The sequence below is a fragment of the Peromyscus maniculatus genome, chromosome 3 (genome assembly GCF_049852395.1).
Source record: "Peromyscus maniculatus bairdii isolate BWxNUB_F1_BW_parent chromosome 3, HU_Pman_BW_mat_3.1, whole genome shotgun sequence".
NCBI lineage: Eukaryota > Metazoa > Chordata > Mammalia > Rodentia > Cricetidae > Peromyscus > Peromyscus maniculatus.
Genome location: NC_134854.1, coordinates 170,086,060 through 170,102,217, shown reverse-complemented (window position 1 = coordinate 170,102,217; position 16,158 = coordinate 170,086,060). Strand labels below are relative to the sequence as shown.

The 16,158-nt window shown below is 39.2% G+C and overlaps 1 protein-coding gene across 6 annotated transcripts in view; it reads right to left on the bottom strand.

The window, feature by feature from the left end:
• Bicd1 (BICD cargo adaptor 1) overlaps nt 1–11,831 on the bottom strand; it is a 195,824-nt gene extending 183,993 nt beyond the window's left edge. For all 6 annotated transcript variants that reach the window (XR_013050257.1, XM_006995906.4, XM_042274397.2 and 3 more), the window contains exon 1: nt 11,619–11,831. Coding sequence is in view for 5 of the 6 variants with exons in the window: in XM_006995906.4 (XP_006995968.1) it covers nt 11,619–11,831 (213 nt within the window). In the remaining variant the exon portion in view is untranslated. The remainder of the gene's footprint in view (nt 1–11,618) is intronic.
• Nucleotides 11,832–16,158: the final 4,327 nt, after the last annotated feature.

Below are 16,158 nucleotides of genomic sequence, written 5' to 3'. Positions count from 1 at the left end.
AGGAATTAGAGTGGCAGCTATATCCAGACTCCTTGTTAAGACTATGTCTTAGTTAGGGTTTCTATTCCTGTGAAGAGACACCATGACCACAGCAACTCTTATAAAGAAAAACATTCAATTGGAATGGCTCATTCACAGTTCAGAGATTCAGTCCATTATTATCATGGTGGGACATGACGGAGTACAGGAAGATATGGTGCTGGAGAAGTAGCTGAAAGTCCTACATCTTGCAGGCAACAGGAAGTGGACTGAGACAATGGGCAGTACTGAGCATCTATGAGACCTCAATCCCTGTCTCCACAGTGACACACTTCCTACTCCAACAAAACCATACCTCCTAATAATGCCACTCCCTGTGAGATTATGGAGCCAATTACATTAAAACTGTCACAGGGGAGATCCTTCTACTGGTGTCACCAGATCTGCTATCACTAAGGGAGCCTTCCTGTGGCCAACTTCCTATGCTATGCTGAGGCATTAGCCAGCAAGGACTGACTGAAAGGGCCTTTACCATTTGGCCCTAATCATCTCATCAGTCCCATCTCTCACCCCCCACTCCACTTTTAATCCATTGCCCCCACACCAGCACAGATGGTGATGAGGAGCAATTGCCCCAGGCTCCCCTCCCTTGTGGGCTGTTTCCTCTTCGTGAAAGACTGCACTCTTCTCTCAGAAAAAAAATCCCTACTCACTCTTCAAAGCTACCTCAAAACAGTTTTTCTGATTCCTTTAGGTTGAGCTTTATCCTTTCAAGCCCAGTTATTGTATTATCGTATCATGAATGATTATTATTCCCATCCTAGTCATCATTTAAAGGGTGGTTGACATGGATTTTTCTTTACCACCCAGTCACTATCTTCCTACATTTGAGGATGGGGTAGGTTCACAGAACTTAAAGTATTATTCTGGGATCACACAGCTACTAAAGGGATTCAAATACAGTTTGCTGAGATGAAAAAGTTCCATGATCTTTCCTATGAAATGTTATTATCAGGTTTGTTTCTCTCTGCAGCAACCAGCAATAAATAACTTAAAAATAGAGATCTTGTTTTCTTTTTGAAAAAATATTTATTTTATGTGTATATGTATATGTGTATGAGTGCATGTATGTGTACCACATGCATGCAGGAGCCTGCAGATGTCAGAAGGCATCAGATCCCTGTGAACTGGAGTTACAGGGAATTGTGAGTTGCCATGTGGGTGTGAGGAAACACACCCAGGTCCTCCACAAGAGCAGCAAGTACTTTTAACTGCTGAGTCATGTCTCTAGCTCCAAGACTTTATTTTCTTATACACAGCAAAATGCTTGACATCGAGCTGATGCACTCAAAATATTTAATGAGCAAATGAAAGAATGAATAAATGAATGACCAGCATTCTAGAATATCAGTTATATCAATCACAGAACCAGTAATACATGCTGAAGCTGTCTTTGAACCCTTCACTAGAGTTTCCTGGATGACTTATATTATTCAGAATAAAAAGGCAGAGACTGAGTGTAAATTTAGGTACAAGGAACCAGACAAGCCAGCACAATGGCTTTCTAGTCAGTTGGTTTAACCTAATAAAGTGGGCATTTTTAAACAAACTCTTTTTGAAGTACCTTGCTATCTTAAAAACTTTATTTATATAGTTTTCCCAGCCTAATTCAATGCAATATTATAAATATTTACTAAACACTTGCATTGTGGATGAAAATGAGAACAGAGCTTCACGGGCTACAGGCTTTACTAAACACCCCCCCCCCATTTTTTTTTTAGAGATGTGGGGTTGGGTGGTGGTGGCACCTTTATTTTACTTTATTTTCCAGAGCTGAGGAATGAACCCAGGGCCTTGTGCTTGCTAGGCAAGTGCTCTACCACTGAGCTAAATCCCCAACCCCCATTAAAACCCTTTTTTAAGCCAGGCATGATAGCCTGAACTTGGGAAGGGACTATAATCCACCTACTTGGGAAACTGAGGCAAGAGGATCACATAAGCTTAGTGGTTCAAGACTAACATAAGCAACATAGTGAGACTCCTGTTTCAAAAAAAAAGGAAAGAAAGAGAGAGAGAAAGGGAGGGAGGGAGGGAGGGAGGGAGGGAGGGAGGGAGGGAGGGAGGGAGGGAGGGAGGGAGGGAATGGGAAAAGGAAGGAAAGGAGAGGGACAGAAAAGAAACCAAAAAATCCAAATCCTTCTTTTCCCAGAGGAGTTTATAATCTTGCTTAAATGTATATCAAGGTTGTTCCACTGGGGTAAATAAGAATGTGCAGAATAATGAAACTCTGGCCAAATCCTCCAAAAGTTCTGTCTCACTCAGAACAAAGGCCCAAATCCTGGTATAAAACACTGCTATGTAATTTGACCCTAATTCCCTTTCTGGCCTCATCTACTTTTTAATCCCTGGCCCCACCCTTTCTGACATCCTTCTCAATGAGGCTATCTCTGGCATAATAATCTCACCCACTATACATGCCATCTTTTTGTTTTGTTATTTCTCTGTAACATTAAGGACCATTTAACATATTATCTATCTTTCTTGTTCATTTTTATTATTGTCTTTTATGGTGGTTTGAAAGAAAATGGCCCCCAAAGGGAGTGGCATTATTAGGAGCTGCAGCCTTGTTGGAGGAAGTGTGTCTCTGTGAGTGAAGACTTTGAGGTCTCTTGCTCAAGCTTCCTTCATGTGACTTTCAGTCAACTTCCTGTTGCCTGCAAGAGGTAGGACTCTCAACTACTCCTCCAGCACCATATCTGCCTGCACACTGCCGTGCTCCCAGCCATGATAATTGACTGAACCTCAGAACTGTAAGCAAGCCCCAATTAAATGTTTTCATTTATAAGAGTTGCTGTGGTCATGGTGTCTCTTCACAGCAATAAAAACCCTAACTAAGACATCTTTATTCGGAGAGAAAGTACAAGCTTCACGAACATGGAGCTTTCTCTCTGTTCTATGCTGTATTTTCAATACCCAAATCTGTCATTCTCACACATCAGAAACACTAAATATATTAATGTTATTGCAGGAATGAACAAACTATCATTTATTTTTATGTAATAACTTATCTAATCAGAGCACTTCTTTTATACTCATTTTTCAAATTTCTGAATCATATTACCATCACATTTTTTTTAATTTAGAATTTGTTGCTGATAACTAAAACATTATCTGTCTAAATTTACTTTTGCTTTCAATGTGTTTTCCTGAAATAACTTATCATGACTATTCTCTAAAAATCTTTTAAGTTTTTAGGCCTGTGGCTTGAATGAAAATTACCCCACCACCACCACCACCATGGGCTCATATGTTTGAATGCCTCATCTCCAGTTAGTGTAACTGTTTGGGAAGGATTTGAAGGTGTGGCCTTGGAGGAGTTAAGTCCTAGTGGGGGAGAGGCTTTGAGATTTCAAAAGCCCAGGCCAGGCCCAGTCTTCTCTCTCTCTTTCCTTCCCTTCCTCCCTTCCTCTCTCTGTCTCTCTCTATCTCCCTGTCTCTCTCTGTCTCTCTTTCTCTCTGCCTACTACCCATGGATCAGGATGTAAGCTCTTAGTTACTGCTCCAGCGCCATGCCTCCCTGCCAACCAACATGCTCCTCACCATGACGATCATGAACCAACATTCTGAAACTATAAACAAGTTCCCAACTAAATGCTTCCTTTTATATGTTGCCTTGGTCATATAAAACAGCAATTAAGACAAAGCCCTAGTCTAAATCTTAGTTAGGAAATAATGGCATATCTTATTGAAAGCACTTTAATGTAGCTTGCAAAGATAAATTATTTTCTTTTGATACAATAAAAAAACTATTTTGATTATAAAACTAGATCAGAAATAACTACAGTGATTAAGGTAGAACACCTGAAGATTCACTTAAGAAAGAGTTTTAGTTCTAAATTATTTTAAAAATATTAACAAAAATGACTTTCTTATAGTTCTGATCACTAGATCACTAAACCAGTTAATTTTAATATCCTTCCAACATTAAGAATCTATGTCAACCTTAGAAAAATAATATAAAGAGCCAGTAAGTCAAAAGTTTTTTACAATTGGTTCTGGAGTATAATCTCACTTATATATCCATATTCATATTCATTCTCTCTCTCACTTCTGCCCTTCTGTGAAGCCAGGTGCAGGTATTTCAATGATAACAAATTTGTGAATCAGTTCTAAAATAAAATGGGGAAGATCAGAAAAGTAAATTGAGTTTGAGAGGGAGCTGTGTATGGGCCAGGTGTTGTTTATATAAGAACTACTAATTACTTTAGAAAAACCGGTGGGAGGAAGAGTATGAGTGGTCAGTGACATATTATGGCTAGAACTGAAAGCACAGGACTGAAATGGACAGGAAGACAACATGGAAAACAGTTGAGGGCAAATTCAAGAAATTTGAGTGAAAGCTAATGCAAGTAAGTGAGATTATTTCATATTTTGGAAAAAGTAGAAGGAATTTGAAAAGGAAAGTTTAGGTAGACAAGCAAGCTGGATAGCTATAAAACACAGCAGGTCAGAAATTTAATGCTGGTAAATATTTTGAAATTATTCAATCACCTGGATTTTACAGACAAAGTAATTAGATCCCAGGAGGAAAAAGTACCAATAATCATCCTTTCATTAAGACACTTGCTAACATTTCATGTTCTCTACTCTCTTTTCCCTATCTCCTATGAGATGCTGTACAAGATCTGAAGTGCTTGTAAGATCCTAGTTGTCTACCTCAAAACTAAACTGTCAGAGAACAAATAAGGGATAATGTACTAATGACCAACTACCTGAATCATCCTGGCTTCACACCAAGATCCAGAGTGAGCAGGATGTGGTCACACTGCAGGAGTGGCCCCTCTAGCTGTGGAAACCAGCCAGGCATTATGCTGATACACGTATTCCCATCACCAACCAAAGAAACAAGAAATCAAAATCACCAATAATTCACCTACAAAACCATCATCTAGTCCCTTGATATGAACACACAAGGCTGCTATGGGGTCATCAAACAAATCCCCTCAGTTTCTTCCACACACAATTGCACTTCTTTCCTCTCTCACTACCATCCAAACTATCAGGACAGAATTTGAGCCACATTATCAGTCTTCCCTAATTAGTACTACATTCTTTACACTTGATTTTATAAAAACAAAACAAAATCATACATATAGATTCATATGTTCAAAGACATTTAAAATAAATTCAAAAGAATATTTACAAAGGAGCCATGACAATGAGAAGGGAGAACACACAAAAGAAAATTCACTACATTGTTGACCTAGTACACTTTCTGTTGCTGTGATAAACACCATAACCAAGAGCAACTTCAGAAAGAAATGGTTTATTTGGCTTACAGGTTACAGTTCATTATTCATGGAAGCCAAGGAGGGAACCTGGAAACAGTAACTGAAGCAGAAACCATGTAGGAATGCTGCTTACTGGCTTGTTCAGGCTCCTTTCCTATACAGCCAGGGACACCTGCACAGGAGTGACAACAGTAAGACGGACCTTCCCACATCAATCATCAATCAAAAACAGAACAAAAAAGTCCCACAGATATGCCCAGAGGGCAATCTGATGAGGCACTTCCTCAACTGAGGTTCCCTGTTTCCAGGTGACCCCAATCAAGTTGACAAGAACTAACCAACACAATTGTATTTACTTTTGTCTACACCAAAAGTGTTACTATTGTAGCTCTTAAAGAACAATCATTCTTATGATAAAAAAGGAAAAAGTACATTAAAAGTACTAATGCACCTGGAAACAGGCCATGTTGCCAGCATTTTGGAGGTAGAGGCAAGAGGATAAAGTGTGCAAGGCCAGCTTCAGTTACATAGGTCCAGCCCACCTTAGGCTACATGAGACTTTTTATCAAAAACAAAGCATCGATGTCAAGAATCAGTCAGTGATGATTAATTTTGTTGTTCCTACCCTTCATGGCTCTAAGAGGGCAGTAATGGGTAGTTTTTGAGTTAGGATGATGATCTCACTGTGCTTAGTCAGATTTTTTTGCCCATATGTCTTATCATTTAAATTTCTTCTAATTTATAATGCATATAACTAATAAAACACTATTAAATTGTTCATGTATTCCATATCCTAGAAATTAGATTTAAATTAAATGACAACCAAATACACAAATCATTTATTTTCATTAAATTGAGTGTTGAGTATCTAAATTTGTTATGCAACTAAAACCCACTCACACAAAAAAATATGAATTAATAAAACTCATGAAACATTGGTTAAAACCCAACCCTCTAAAATTGCTCTTCCCCATAGTACCTTTCTTTGTAAATGGAACCAACTTCCATTCATCCTAAGAACTGTATTCCTCCTACCTCCTAAATAGCTCTTAATTGTGTGTCAGGTCCAAAGGAAACTGCAGTTCCCCAAACTACAAACAGCAGTCCAAATATACAGAAATGAGCTCAATCTGAATTATAGGGTTAGATAAAAGCCAACATTCCTCAGGAGCTTGTGGAGCCTGTCCAGCCTATCAAAGGAGTCATTTTCCTTACCTCTGGCAAAAGGGACATATGGCTCTCCAATTCATATATACCTGTGGCACCTATCACCATAATCAAGGTCCATGCTAGCCTCTAGGCTCTCTCAGTCCCTACTCACAAGTACTTATACATTTCCAATGTCCCACACCAGTCTTCTGACCCCTCCCTGCTCCCAGCTACTCACGTTTCTTATAACCCAGCTATTCTCACTATTCTAAGCCCCTGCTCCTGTTAATCTCACTATGTTTTCTGTATTCTCTATGCCCTGCCATTCTCCCCTCTCTCTCAGATAGCCCTGGCCACATCCTGTCTGCTGGACGTGTTCAATCTACCTCTTTCTCTTTCTGCTCTGGACTCTTCCAGATGGTTCTGCCATCCTCTCTTTAATATCTACAATAAAATCTTCCCATACCATGGAGCAGGCCCTCTGCCACTATTTGCCTCATTGTTCCAATCCACCTTCTATAACTAACTACCACAACCTTCTAAATTGCATGTGTGGCTCTAGCCAATACATTTTACCTCCCAAGAAAGTAGGTTTCTTTCTAAACTAGTTCTGTAGACTGCTAAAGGCCCTTAATCTGTCTAAGATTCAATGTGAGTAGTATCTGTCTTGTACACTACAAGAGTTGTTAAAAGAATTAGAAACAAGATGTGCAATGCACTCAACCTTAAATAGAGCTTTATATAGATCGATGCTTTATTTTTTCCTATTATTTTCCTATTTCTAAACATTATCAAGAAGCTTAAAATTACTATGAAGATTAAGTGAGGTAAGATGTAAGACAGCATACATACTTACTATTTCATTTCCTTTTCATGGCTCCCCCTCCCTATGACAAGATGTGGCTACTTCCTTTTCCCATTGTATCTCCTGCACATGACTTCACATAACTTCTCTTTTAACATAATGAACTAGTTTTGTTGTAGTAGTATGTTTTGTTTGGGGACTTATTTTGTTTTGTTATGTTTTTGAGTCAGGGTCTCTCTATGTAGTCCTTGCTGACCTGAGACTTGCTATGTAGGCCAGACTGCCCAATTATAAACTGTTTTAGTAGTAAGACTCTATCCTTTCACAGCCCATCCCCTTCAAAGTCACAACTTCATGTGTAAGAAAGACCTTTATCACATATTTCAACACTCAAATAATTATTATATTCTTAAACTTGAAATACAGCATGTACAAATCATTTAAGGTATGTTAGGGCAAAAAATTATAATCAAGAAATTGGAGGTGAATGTCTTCAAAACTATGACTGTATACATGTTTATAAAACATGATAATATAATAAAATATAAAATCTTGTGTAAATGAAATCTGAGAAGTTAGCTCTTCCAGAGATGAAAGCTTGAGTTGAAATAAAAAGAAGAGTTGCTGCATATTTGAGCAACTATGTCAGAAGAGAGATGTAAATGAAGTGACTGTTTTTTAGGTTATTTGTAAGCAATTTGAAGAATGTACATTTATATTAGTTTTTTTTTCTTTTGTGTGTGTGTAACCTATTTGTGTGTGCACGTGTACATGTGTGTTGCTTTCATGCATATAGCCTGGAAAGGAAGATAGTCTACAAAAATGGAGTCCTGTTGCTAAACCAGAATTCATAAATGCCGCACTTGAACTTACTACCGTGCTTTTCTGTTGGCATTCCCACTCCAGGTGTTTTCAATGAACCATATTTGTTTAAAGATTCCAGAAATAAGTCAAAGATGTTTTTAACACTTGACTTTATAAAGTCACAGTGCATTAATATTATTTTATTACACTTATTTATTTATTCATTTTGTGTGTATGTGTGTACATATGTACCACACGTGTGTAGAGATCAGAGGACAACTTGCAGGAAATGATTGTCTGCTTCCACCATGTGGGTCCTCAGGTTTGGTGAACATGCCTTTATCCACTGAGCCACCTTACTGGTATAGCAATATTGTTTGCTATGTATTCCTGGTAATGACCAAGAATTCCTTTTGAATAATCAGAGCACTCAAAAACATTTAATTACATCGTGTGTGTGTGTGTGTGTGTGTGTGTGTGTGTGTGTGTGTGTGCGCGCGCGCGTTTAGCACTCATGTAGAGATAAGAAGACAGCTTGCAAGAGTGGGGTCTCTTCCTCCACCATGTAGTGTGAAGGGAAGGTAACCAAACTTAGGTTCATCAAGCTCGGCAACAAAACCCCTTACCTTCTGAGCCATCTTGCTCCCCCCCCCCCCACCGAGAATGTTTTAAAACAATGACTTCTTGGGTTGAGAAATAGCTTAGTTGATAAAAATACCTACCATACAAGCATTAGGACCTAAGTTTGATGTTTTGATGGTGGTGAACATTTGTAACCTCAGCAGTGAGGAGGCAGATACAGGTGGTTCCCTACGGTTCACTGACCAGCCAACTTGGCATACTTGGTAAGTTTCAGGCCAGTAAGAGATACTGTCTCAAAAAACAAATTGTCTAAGGAATAATATTTGGATGTCATCTGATCTATACACACACACACACAAACACACACACACAAAATGGCTTCTATATGACATTATCATTGGAATGTCTTAGTTTGCCCAATTATTTTTGTTTGTTTGTTTTTGTATTTAAGACTGACTCAGTTCATTTAAGTAATACTCTCAACTAAAATAAAGCATATTTAAAAATAAAAATAAGTCCTATTATCAAATAATAACAATTATTTTACTACTTTAAAATATATTTTTATATAGTTATAATCCTGCTTACTAAGACTTCATTGTTTTCTTTACACTAAATGTTAATCAAAATACATATGAAAATAAGGTCATTTGATAAAAAGAAAAGTTCCTGATAATTTTATTGTTTAAATTTTTATTTTAATAAATACAATTGGTATTTGTATTATTGTGTGTTAAGAAACTTCCTTCATCATTCTTATAAAACATTTTCCTCTTTTTCTATTTACTGTCAATGAGACTAATATAGGTAGTCACTTTCTACCCTCTTCAATTTTCTCAGTCCTTCTCTGACACTAAGCAATATTGACTTCCAAACACTTGATTAAAAGTGTAGCTTCTTCTAATACAAATTGATTTTTATAAAATATTTATTTTTATACCTACTACATACTATGCTCTGTTTTAAAGACTTTATATTATATTAAATTAAATAAGCCAGGCATAGAAAAACAAATATTTCATTATCTCATTCATATAAGGAATCAGAGAAGTAAATGGTAGTTATTAGAGATGTTTATGCTTAAAAGGAAAGATGTGGACGAAAAGATGCACTTTTACAGTTATACAGGAGGAATAAGTTTAAGAAATTCATTGTGCAGCATGATGACTATAATGCCAATATATTCACTTTTTAAAAATATAGAATGGGTGTTGGGTTATCACAAAAACAATAATTATGTAAAGTAATATATTAGTTCAATTAAGTCATAACATATGTATACTGCAAAAACAATATTATACATGATAAATACATACAATTTTATCTATCAACTTCAAATGAATAAATAAAAGATAGATTCATCCCCTTAAGAATTCATTGTCTACTAAAGACAAAAGACAACTGTATTAAGGTTTACTGTGTTGAGTACATACAACACAGAAATAGCCTTAAAAGTGTTTAACTCATGAAGAAAGGTCTATTAATGATCATATTTTAAATCATCAAATAAGTCCACCTCTTTTATCAAGAAAGTGATGACTTAACATTTCTTTGCATTTCTCCACCTTGGCAAAACACAAATAAATAAGATATCATAGAAACATCTCTGAGAATTACAATAACTATCTGTTTCCTTGCTTCCCAAGGTTTAGCACTACATTTAAACATGTCAGCCTAAGTCATAATTTAATTTAGAAAATATAAGTAAGTATAGACACCATTAAGACCAAATATGAATATGGCAAGAAAAGCATGAACTTATAGTCTTATATAAAATAATTATATTTCTATCTATGGTTTTCAACCATATCTATTTACATCTTTTTTGGTATTTAAGCATCTGAATAAAAATAGCATAATTAAAGGTATAAATCTGTATTATTTGTGAATTAGAAGACAAATTGATTAGAATGTCATAACTCATGTATTTTAGTTGTAACAGCACAAAACAGAACCTTCTCTTTCCCTAAAATAAACTTAGATTATAAGAAAAGTATTTCTATTTATGTATTAAGATATGCCTAACATTTAAAATGTTAGTATGCACATAAAAATAAAAATGTGTCACATAGGTAAGCAGTATATATGTACATTAACATTTATACTTGATTATTTGCTATTCACAGTGCCTTAAATAATATGTATAATCCTTATGAGTGCTTGGTTTCACATAAATACATATTCATTATTTCCTTTCAGTATATTAGTATTTAAAAGAAGAAAAACATAAAAATGGAAAAATGTTATTCACAGAACATTGGTGATATTCTGGTTTTATAAATACAGTCATTTCAACTTGAAGAGCCATATTTGACAGGCAAGGCAAGGATATCATATATATATATATATATATATATATATCCTTCTTTCACACCATCTGGGTGAGTTTAATTTTCCTCAGTCTCAGTATGCCTTCCATAAAATGTAAGCATAGCCGGCCTGGCTCAGAGGTGAAATTAAGGGCAGCAAAACCACCTAGCAAAGTTGTTTTGCTCCTACAGCCTCAGGATAAGAACTAAAGTCAACGTCATACAGGGTTGGTGAATCCTAATAACTAATCCTTATTTCCTCAAGAAGCAGTTACTCTGCAGACAGCTGAGGTTCCAAACTCTACCGTCCCAAAATTGTGGGTCCTCAGGCACAAAACTCATCAGTTGGATGGATTATGCAAATGGTCATTGATACCTGGGTTTGAAATAACAGCAGTTTGAGAAGTTTGATTTATGTATTTCAGCCCAGTTCAATGTCACCTGCCAGCGCTGATCCTTGAACACTCTTGTGACTCTCCCTCCCCCCCACAGGATAAAGATATTCCATTCCAGCTTATGCATTCATTTCTTGGGCAATTTTTCTATTGGTGAAAACAATGAACTCTTTCAATATTCTCTTATCAACAAAGGGCTCTAAGATGAAGTCCTTCTGGCTATATCCCTTCTGACTTGTCTACAATGATGACTGGCTCTGAGAAATGCCGGACGTGAAAGGGGAATAGGAGACAGATAGCTCACCTCTTTGAGCTGCTCCAGCTCTTGTTTGAGGCCGTCATACTCGGCCTCCAGCTCGTCATACTGTTGCTTGAGAGTCAGTTTCTCCTCCAGCACCACCAGCCCGTACTCGGCAGCCTGAATCTTCTCGTGGGTCGTTTCTGTGAGCTCCTTGGTCAGCCTCTCTATTTCTGTCTTATAGTGGTCTACCGTTTGCAGCACCTCTTCTGCGGCCATAGCGGGGTGGCGGAGACAGACGCGAAGCAGAAGGGGAAAGGAAACGCAAATAGGGATGGAGATTTAAAAAAAAAAAATGGAAAGGGAAAGTGCCTGATGAATAGGCAGAGTGCCCTGAAGCCGGGCCGGCAGCGGCTGCTACACGGCCGGAAGCAGTGAGGAGGAATACACCATGGAGACTGCAGAGTGATGACCGCAGCGAGGATCCTCGGGGCCACACGCCGGGGCAGTCAGCAGCCAAGCTGCATGGTGAGGCGCAGCTCGGGCAGCGGGAGGCTCTGCGGCCTCAGAGGCGCGTGGCCGCCATGTCTCGGGCCTCGTCACTGCGGTCCACCGCCCAGTGCTCCGCGGGAGGCTGAGCTCCACCTGCTCGCTGGGCCCTGCGGCAGCCAGCGCACAGGGATGCGGACTCCGGCTGGCCGTCTCCCTCCCTGGCCGGCAGGAGGCGGGGAGGTAGGGAAGGGGGAGGAGCAAATCCAAAGCCCCACTGCGCCTCGCAGCGCGGACCGCGGAGGAGACGTGAGGGAAGAGGAACCCAAAACTAGCTGAGGAAGGATGGGAGGGTAAGGAGGGATGAGGGCTGCGGAGGGGTGAAGGTTGAGGAGAAGGACTGGCTTGAAGAGAAGTGAGGGCTGAGGAGGTGAAGGAGGCGCGCGGGGGTCGGGGGCGCAGCTGAGGAAAGGTGCTAGGCTGAGGAAGGCGGGGCCGCTGAAGAAGGACAACAGGGTTGGCAAGGGTGGAGCCTGAGGGATGGAGCGCTGAGAAAGCCTCCACCCGGCTGATTCTGCAGAGGTAGGAAGTCCCCTGGAGTGCAGTGGGCCCAAAGAAACGAACAGAGCTTGTGCTGTGGGCTCTCAGCTCTCAATACCCGAAGGAACGTGCTTTTCCAAAACTTGATAGATGTATTTTAGGAGCCCTTCCTCCTTTCTCAGTCTCTTTCTAATTTGGTCTAGCCCACCTAATTAACACTCTACCAAAGAACTTTACTGTCCCCTCAGTACAAGCATCACTAAGGATTGCTTACCCTAGCCCAAGCTTCTGTGTACTCAGCTCATCGAAGGAGCATTGTCTACCACTGTAGCCTGCTGTCCTGTAACACTGTTCCTGGCGAGATGTGACCAAGTATCTACCCACCCCACAGGCCAAAGTAAGGCTACCAACAAAGTCCAACTTGGTGAGCCAATGGATTTTATTGGAATCATATTTACAGGAATATAGGTGAGGAGTTATTTACAGGAGCAGAAATTACTTAAAAATACCCACACCAAAAGCTCACCACAGCATGGTGACAACTCATAGCAGAAAGCCTGGACAACACTGCAAAACTTGCAGAAAGCTCAACAGGTTGGACACTGTCTCTGGGATAACTCAGGTGATCTGCATCTCTTCTAGGCAACTAAGCCTGCCTGACCCATCTCTCAACCAGCTTTACTGGTTATACATGCTTGGGGAGGGAGTGAATCTGGTCAGTTTCAGGATTTCTAGAAGCCTTTGAGTTGTTTACTTCCTGAGTTTAAGAGCTTCCGAGGATGGAATGTTTTACTTCTCTTCAGAACACCCTGTGTCTTGAGCTTCTGTTAAGACCAACTATTTTATCTGAAAGGAAATTGCTACACAACACCTGCATGTGCTCAGTAAGCCTCTAGGCTAGTACTTCTCAACCTGAGAATCGTAGACCCTTTCACAGGGTTGCATATCAGATATCCTGCATATCAAATACTTAAATTACAACTCATAACAGTACAAAATTCTAGTTATGAAGTAGCAACAAAAATAACTTTATTGCTGGGGGTCACCACAACATGAGGTACTGTATTAAAGGGTCACAGCATTAGGAAGGTTGAGAACCACTTCTCTAAGTACTCTATTTCTTCCAGATAATTCTATAAAGATTTCACTACATGGATTCTTCACTAAAGGAAAAAAGTCTGTAATTTCTTTTAGGAGGTATTTAGGATATTCTACTAAGCAAAAAGTACACCTTGTGAATAAGAGCAAAGTTCTTGAGATTGTGAGTCATGTACTCTTCAAAGTACGTTGCATACTTCCTAACAAACCACTATCTCCAGCTTATAGGTGCTGAAAGAGGATTGCATCTCCAAAATCAGTGGCCAACATATGATCTGTGATTGCTGGGTTATTTTTTAGCCATAGACACATCCTTGCCACCCCGCTACTATATTATCCAGAGACTCAATTTAACTTAGGATTACCTTTTCTTTTTTCTTTTCATTTTTTCTTTTTTATTAACATGTAATAATTGTATGTATTTATGGGGTACAGTGTAATAAATCTGTGCATTCAGAATTGCATTTCTCCATCCTGTTTATTTTGCCTTTTAAATCTCATCAAAAAAATTCTCTTTTTTTTTTAATTTTGCTGTACAGAGAGACACGCTACAAACAATGTTTTATTCTTTATAGAAGCACAGTCATTACCCATCACCCTCTCTTCTCTTCACATGCAGCAAAGTAAATAACTCCTCCCTACAGAGGGGTGGCCGCAATCCTGAATGGTCCAGTGGAGACACAGAATAAATGGGAAGACTTCAGTCCTGAGTCCCCAATTCAATTATAATCATCCTCTTTTGACTCTTCTTTAGACTCAGGTGCACTCTGTGGCAGGGAATGATCTATCTGCTGGAATCTTCCTGACTGTATGTCCTTTACGTAATTGATTATCACTTTGAATTAAGTCATCTCATACCCAATACGCATCAGGACATGGGCCTGTGCTTGGGTCTGCATCACCCTACTTGCAGACCTTTTAGACATTAGCATTGACACATCCCTCTTGAGGGCAATGAACAGGCCCAGCTGCCTCAGCTATGACTTCATGGTGGGGGGGAAACTGCTCCAGGGTCCTTGGATCCAGGCCACAGTAAAAACTGCTTTGTTCCCATCTCAGGCAAAGGCTATTTCCATATACTTTTTGAACCACTCATTCACCTCCTCCTTGGTGGAGTCAATAAGACCAATTCTGCCCTTCAACTTCTTGCTGATCTGGTAGCACTTATTAGAAGTACTTCAACATAAACCCATAATCATCGCCAGGATTTTGCCAAAGAACTTCTGGCTGTGATTCTAAGCATTTCAGATGTCCTTCAGTTTGCTGTTCCTCTGTTGACCACAGAAAAGATAAAGAGGTTCTTGTATATGTCTACACATTTCCAAAATTCTTCTATCAGGTTAGGTTTCAGTGGTGAGCCTTTCTCAGCATTTTTCATTGAAGAAATTTTCTTGTCAGAATTGGATTTCCATGCCATGCTGAAGCCATGTGTGACTTTGTTATATTTTTAAAGATTTTTTTATGTGAATGAGTTTTCTGCCTACATATATATATATATATATATATATATATATATATATATATATATATATGTGCACTGCATGTGTGCCTGATGCCAGCAGAAGTTATAAGAGAGTGCTGAATACTCAGAAACTGGAGTTCAGGATGGTTGTAAGCCAGCATGTGGATACCAGGAACCAAACCCAGGTCCTCTGCAAAAACAGAAAATACTCTTAACTGCTGAGACTTCTCTCTAGCCCCCACCTTTTCTGGTTTTTTGAGGCAGAGTTTTGCCCAGGTTGGCCTGGAAATCACTATGTAGCCCAAGCTGAGGCAGTGATTATAGGCATGTACTACCATTATTGACAATTTAAAATTCTCATCCACATTTATTTACTCAGAAGACAATCGTCTATCTCATTCATTCTGTCTTCTATAATAAACCTGGGGTGGTTTGAAAGAAAATGGCCCCAAAGGGACTGGCACACTATTAAAAGATGTGGCTTTGTTGGAGTGGGTGTGGTCTTGTTGGAGGAGGTGTGTCACTGTGGAGGTGAGTTTTGAGGTCTCATATATGCTCAAGCCACATTCAGTGAGACAGACAATTTCCTGTTGCCTGTGTAAAATGAAGAACTCTCAGCTACCTCTCCAGCACCATGTCTGGCTGCACACTGCCATGACCCACCCTGATGATAATGGACTGAACCTCTGAACTGTATGCCACACAATTAAATGTTTTCCTTTATAAGAGTTGCCATAGTCATGGTGTCTCTTCACAATAATAGAAACCCTAAGACAGAATTGGTACCAGGAATGGGGTACTGTTGTGATAGGCCTGACCATGCTTTTATTTGAAGGAATATGGACCTTGGGACTGTGGATTAGAAGAAAAGCAGTTGAATGCTTTAAGTGCTGCTTAATGGGCCATACTCGTAGGACCATGGAAGATAGTGGTGCTAAGTGCGATTTGATGAACTTGGGGGCCTTGCTGAAAAGGTTGCAGAGATGAAGAATATTAATAGGTAACCTAGAGACCATT